Source organism: Chenopodium quinoa, unplaced genomic scaffold, assembly GCF_001683475.1.
Source record: "Chenopodium quinoa cultivar QQ74 unplaced genomic scaffold, ASM168347v1, whole genome shotgun sequence".
Classification (NCBI taxonomy): domain Eukaryota; kingdom Viridiplantae; phylum Streptophyta; class Magnoliopsida; order Caryophyllales; family Amaranthaceae; genus Chenopodium; species Chenopodium quinoa.
Window position 1 is genome coordinate 1,350,575 of NW_018742345.1, and position 7,223 is coordinate 1,357,797.

General features: G+C 37.6%; 1 protein-coding gene across 1 annotated transcript; it reads right to left on the bottom strand.

Moving 5' to 3' along the window:
* Positions 1-620: 620 nt before the first annotated feature.
* Positions 621-1,688, bottom strand: LOC110693534. The gene has a single exon (XM_021870660.1). The coding sequence runs from the start codon at positions 1,686-1,688 to the stop codon at positions 621-623; it is 1,068 nt and encodes a 355-aa protein (XP_021726352.1).
* Between the last annotated feature and the right edge of the window lie 5,535 nt (positions 1,689-7,223).

The following is a 7,223-nucleotide window of genomic DNA, read 5'->3' on the forward strand; positions in this document are numbered from 1 at the left end:
GAGATAAATTGGATAGACAATGTTCATAGGTGGCTCCTCCAACGAAGAATTCATCCATGAAGACTTATATCTCATCCTCAATCATATCACTTAAAATTGACATCATGCAATGTTGGAATGTTGCGGGGGAATTACAAAGCCCGAAAGGCATCATACGATTCGCATAAGTACTGTAGGGGCATGTGAAGGTCGTCTTCTCTTGATCCTTGGGGTCAATCGGGATTTGGAAAAATCCCGAGTAACCATAAAGGAACAATAGAAGGAATGCTTTGTAAGCCTTTCCAACATTTGATCAATGAACGGTAGTGGAAAATGATCTTTGCATGTACTTGTGTTAAGTTGGCGATAGTTAATACACATGCGCCAACCGGTAACAAGCCTAGTGGGCACTAGTTGATCATGATCATTTTTCACTACCGTCATGCCCCCTTTCTTAGGCACAACTTGTACGGGAGATACCTAATCACTATGAGCAATTGGTTAGATAGTTCCCGCATCAAGAAGCTTAGCCACTTCCTTCCGCACAACCTCTTGCATAGAAGGGTTAAGCTTTCTTTACCTTTATCTAACGGGTTTGGCATCTCCCTCTAGAACAATTTTGTGCATGCATAAAGATGGACTTATTCCTTTGATATCATCAATGATATAACCCAAAGCTTATTGTGTTTTCTCAAAACATTGATCAAGAGGGAGGTTTGCTGCTCCGTTAGGTTAGAATTGACAATCACGGGGAAAGACTCATTGGAACCAAGAAATGTATTCCTCAAGCCCAAAAGTAGAGGTTTAAATTCTACCTTTGGTGCTCCCTTACCATTGGGGCTCTCTTCTCTTTCTTCAACTTGAAAGAGGTCATGAATGTAAGGAGTCTCCTTTTCCATGCTCGCATCCTTGCACTCCCTCTTGATTTCCTCAAGAAAATCCTCATAGAAATGTATGTCTTCTTTTTGAGTACCTATGGATTCATTCAACAACACACTTTCAAGAGGATCATTAGTAGCATGCAAGTGGGAGCAAGAAAATTCATTAAGCACAGTATCAAGAACATCTACTCTAAAGCATTCACCACTTGAGGAGGGTTGTTGCATGACACTATTCAAATCAAATTCAATGGAATCATTGTCAATTTTCAAGGATATCTTACCCTCCTTAACATCGATGATAGCTCTAGAAGTAGCTAGAAATGGTCTACCCAAAATTATAGGAATCCTCTCGTCCTCATCCATCTCTAGCACATAGAAATCCACGGGGAATATGAACTTTCCTACCCTAAGGGGAATGTCCTCAACCTTGACCGTGGGGATTTTAATGGAACGGTCTGCTAGTTGGAGAGTTATGTTAGTGGGGGAGAAGGTTCCTACACTAAGCTTTTGGTAGACGGAATAGGGCATGAGACTCACACTTGCTCCTAAATCACACAAGACTTTATCAAACTCAATGCCGTTAATAGAACAAGGGATGGAGAAGTCACCCGGATCTTTCAATTTGGTAGGAAGTTTGTTGGAAAGAATTGCGCTACAATTGGCGGTCAAGCTCACTATTTCACACTCCCTTCTCCCACTCAAAAGGTCTTTCAAGAATTTGGAATAGTGGGACATTTGCTTCATAGCATCAACAAAAGGAACGGAAACATGCAAATTCTTAATGACTTCTAAAAACTTCCCAAATTGGGCATCAAGTTTAGCTCTCATGAATCGTTGTGGAAAGGGTAGCTTCTCTTGTCTAGGTTGGCGATTTAGGGGAAAGGGGGTGGCTTCTTTTTCCTTTGGCACCTCAACATCTTTTCCTTTTCAACACTTAATGGCTCATTGGTTCTCTCACCCTCATTCTCTAACTCAACCTCCTCTTGGGGTTTTTCCTCAACTAAAGGGTCACTCCCTACTACCTTCCCGCTCCTAGTTGTCACGACATACAAAGGTTTTGGGTTGACTCCTTGACTTGGAATGTGAGAAGAAGAAGAAGAAGAAGAAGAAGAAGAAGAAGAAGAAGAAGAAGAAGAAGAAGAAGAAGAAGAAGAAGAAGAAGAAGAAGAAGAAGGGGATGAATAGATGCAAGTTGAGCAATTTGGGTCTCAATCATTTTCTTATGAGCATTGGTTCACTTTTTATCCTCCTCATATCTCCTTTGTTCCTCCTCATGCCTCTTTTGATCCTCCTCACGCATTTTCAATAGAGCATCTAACTTAGCCATCATGGGATCATTTGGAGGGGCTTCAAGTTGAAGAGGTTGTTGAGGTGGAGGAAGTTGGGGTTGATGGAAACCCGGAGGCCTATTAGTTTGGGCATAGTTAGAAACATATTGACCCCTATTGCCTTCTATGCCTTGGTTAGGAACATTGCTTTGTTGATTGTTTCCCATGTTACCTTGATCACTAAAATTTTGATTTTGATGGTCATGGTATCGAGAATTAGGTTGTTGGTTTTGATTACCATACCCCCTTTGGTTAGAGTAGCCTCTTCCATTAAAATTGGAAGGGCCTCCCCCACCATGGTATTAGTTATCATAACCACCACCACTTTGGTTCCAACCACAGTTTCCACCTTGATTCCAATTCCCCATTTGATTGGATTTTGGCCTCAAGTTCCCTACATTCCCCATTCTAGGAGCGAAATTCATGACATTGACATTTTCCATATTATCATCATGTTCATGGGGAAGGGGTTGAACTTCACAAGGATATACACAATGAGAGGTATCATGATCATAGGTTTCACAATTAGAATAAAACATGCATCCTTAGGGCATTGTATTGTAATAAGAGGGGGAGGAAGTATCCATACCATTGCCTCCCTTGGTTGAAAAGGAGGTATTACCATGAGGATTGGACCTTTCTTTCATTAATTCATCCATTTGCTTGGTCATTTTGGAGATTTGGGTAGAGAGGTTGTTGATTGCGTTGGCTTGCTCCAATGCATAAACACCCTTACTAGAAGTAGCATCCCTTTATCCTTCATACCAATCATCATAGTTCTTTGCGGCCTTCTCTATAATACACTCCACTTCATCCTCTCCTTTGTTCATGAGTGGACCGCCGGCCGCGGCGTCTAGGCTTGTTCTTCCTTGAGGTGTGAGACCTCCATAGAAAGTGTGAATGAGTTGATACTTGGGTATCCCATGGTGTGGGCATTGACGTTGAAGTTCTTTGTATCGTTCCCATGCCGCACTTAGAGACTCACCACTCATTTGGCGAAAACCTTGGATTGAAGACCGAGCCTCGGCGGTCTTCCTATGGTTACAGAATCTCCTCAAGAAAGCAGTAGTGACTTGGTCCCATGTTGTGAGGGAATTAGGGGGAACCTCCTTCTCTAGCCGCTCTAGTCCTCTCCCAATTAGAGAAAATGGAAACATCTTGAGGCGAATATACTCTTGAGTCACTCCATTGACCTTTACTGTGTCACAATATTTCTCGAACTCTTTTAAGTGTTCATGGGGACTCCCAAATTTCCCACCCGAGAATTGTTTCCTCTCTATCAAAGAAATCAAATTGGGCTTGATTTCGAAATTGTTGGCTTGAGTAGTAGGAGTTAAGATCCCACTTTGTTCTCTAAAGGCTTTGGGAGCCCCAAGACGACTCAAAGGTGTATTCTCTCCCATTTTAGGACCGTCTTCACTCTCGAACTTATAGGTTCAGAAAGGGTTAATTTCCGGACTCGATGATGAGTAAGGGCTATCTAATTTTTCACTTGAGGGTGAAGAGGGTGGAGTATCTTCTAATTCTCTTACTCCTCTCGTCGGGGTGTGAGAATTTCTACTCCTTGCTCTTGCTTCTCTTCGAAGTAGGGACAAAGACCTCTCTAGCTCTTGATCGATGAGAATCAAACACCTTGAGCGGGTTTGTCCTCTGTTCATACAACAAAGCTAAGAAGAACGTAAGCACTGACAAGTAACAAAAGTAGCAAACACTAACAAATAAAAGGTGAGATAGTCTCAAACAAGCAATGAAATAGCAATGGAAGCCGTCTCCCCGGCAACGGCGCCAATTTGATAAAGGAATAATCGCGTCCTTAGACAACTACCCCTAAATCAAATACAATTTATAACACTCGACTTATCATAATACAAGTATATGGCAAGAAGAGGGGTCGAACCACAGGGAGAAGCACATATACACCGCATTCATCACTAGACTTTAAGCTATCTCGGGACAAAGGATAGGAATGACTAAGAGATTAAACTAAAGATAAAACGAGTTAAAATAAATATAACTAAACACCAAGGGAAATGGGTAGATGTAGGTGCTTCTTGATCATGCAATAACATAAAAGCAAATTAATTACACTACAACATAAACGAGCAAAAGCAACGGTCAAATGCAACGGTTAAATCTTACGCAACGGTCTAATGCAACGGATAAAGCTAATGCAAAATATTTTCCTATCATAAGGGTGTTAAAATAACCATTGCAGTAGCCTTCATATGCAACGTATTTTCGGCCTATTGCAACGGCTTTATAATGAACGTTGCATTAGTTACTCCGTATAACTCATTAGCATGTGCCACGTCTTTGTATACTCTCTCTCCTTTCTCATCTCTCCAGCTCTCCTCTCTCATCTAATCTATCTCCTTCAGCCTTGCCTTCTCTTTCTCACATATAGATCTCTATATCATTCTCTACTCTACCGTCGCCGCATCCACCTCCGCCCCACTCTCTCTTTCATTCTTCTCTAGATCTTTCTTTAATTTTTTTTAACTCTCTCTTCGCAGAAGTACGTGGGGAATCTACAACGACAACCATCGCTACCCTCCTACAACCAGCATCAATTCGAACTGAGGACAACCATCGTCGCCGCCGCCGTATCTGTCTTTAATCTACAACAATGAAGGTAGGGTTTCTAGGTGCGTTTAATCGATTCATTTCGATGTGTGTGCGTCTTCAACAACAACAAATTCAAATCTATTTGAACCAAAAATAAGAAATTTGAGGTTAGGTATCTGATTTATTTAGCTTTGCGTCAATTACTTCTAGAATTTTATTGCTTAATTACTTCTAGAATTGGTTAATTTTACACGAGAACGTTTTTCAATTAATTCAAGTTTTTGTAGGGTTTTGGATTTCACTTTTGATGGTTAATTTTTTGGTTGTATAATAATAGGTATAAAATTGAATTTTCTGAATAACATGAAGTTGGTATTTGGGAATTTCCATAGAGCTATTTTGATTGAGATTGAAAAATCCCAGAATTTGCACTAGCTACAAGAAATTAGGGTAAAGTTATACTTATGCAGTTTAATTTGTGTTGTAATATTGTGGTAATTTCACTTTAATTTGTCAGCAATTTTGAAATTATTCTTGTTTTAGTTCTGCAAATTTGAAGGGTTAAGTAATGCCATGAGTTCGATATTAGTAGAATGATGGAATCCTTGTTATAGCTCTGCATTTTTGAGGGGTAAAATTATGGTTGTTATAGCTTTGCAAATTTGTTGATTTTTTAATTTTAATGTTCTTATTTTGTTTAATTATAAGGTCTTTAATTTTTATATGATTGTGATGTATGCTTGAATTTGGATTCTTTTTTGCATGCTAGTATTTTGCTTAACTTTTAATTTTCACGAAATCTTGTGTAAGACATTATGATGAGTTTTAAAAGGAATGTGATTGAATCATTGAGTAATTTTAATTTTTAAGGTTTCTATCTTTCAGTTACTTTTCTGATTTTTAAGGTTTTGTGATGGTTTCTAGTTGGGTGTACGTGCTTGAATTTTTTCTTTCAATATTTAATTGTTTGTGTGCACCATTGTCAAATCTTTATGACGAGTTAATATTTTAGAGACTTAGAGTTAGACAATAGTTAATCTTCCTTGTTCTACATCTGTTTTTTCAAATATCTCTACATATCACGTTGTGTTTTTAGTCAAGGGTACGTTGCAACAGCTTACTGGAACCAATTGGCCTAAGTTTATTGGCTTTAAACTTTTCTTATTTCTATTTAATTTAATATTTGTAAGGTGAAAAGAACATAAATGCTTCTAATTTTATCTAAACTTGTCAAAACTTATTTGAACTTATTGTAGTTGTGATTTCAATTTATAGGATTTCTTATTTTCATGTTAGCCGACCCCACTTTTGGGATTAAGGCTTTAATTGATTGATTGATTGTTTTTTAATAAGGTACTTATTGGAACTAATTAGCCCTTATATAAATTAATTAGTTATTAATTATTAGTGGCTTTGATCTTTTCTTTTTTTAGATTTTTATAAGGTGAATGAACAGAACTGTATGGTTTGATGAGCGATGTTCCATATCCATTCTATTTAATGTACACCTTATATACCTTTCTTTGGCTAGTGTTCATACTTGATGACTTGTTTGGGTTAGAATGAGAATGAACACTAGTAGAAAAATCATGGTTTCATTTTCTTCTTTCTCTAGTGTCAGCAGGTACCTGGCTCTAGAGTATGCTAATTCAATTAAGTTATCCTACAATCTGTCTCCCATTTGGCTCCAGGGAGATTTTTGAGTAATGGAGTGTGTTGGAACAAAAGAATTATTGATATATACTACATACGGTTTAGTCATATTCTGGAAATTATGGAATTTGTTTGAGCTGAATGGGAGGGGGCATTATGTAAGCACTGTTAGTAGTTTCTTTCTTTGCTCCACTTTGCAGACTGTTTCATGCATCTTTATGCACCTTGCCTATGCTGTCTTAGTTGTTGTTTTGGATGGTTTGATGAAATTAAATTATGCAAATTTGCTGTTTTTTTTACTCTTTTAATGATCATGCATGCATAATTTTTTTTTTCCTGATTTAATAATAGATCTCACATTAAAAATTGGTGATAATGTATTGTAGTACATAGTGATTTGTCCTTTTTGAGTTTTGATTGAATTTGGTAATATTTTGATTAAAGGTTCACTTTTGTTATAATTGTTGACGTTATTTCTAAAAAAAAAAATATATATAAATAAATTGTGATTTCTATTTTGGTATAGAAGGTCTTTATATTTCTAATGACTTCTTATTTTGTGCTAATACCTTTAGTTGTGATTTTTTGGTAAAATTTGGTTTCTGGATTTGTTGATCATTTGATATGCTGTCTAATAACTCGTTAACTCATTAAATGTCTCAATGTATGTACTTTTGTACCATGAAATCTTCATCTGAATTCATTTTTTTGGTAGTTTCCGATACTTAAAGTAACATTTGAGTGACATGTATATGCAGCCAAGACGACTGACACACCAACATTCTCAGCAGGATCAACTACAGATCAACTCAAGCCA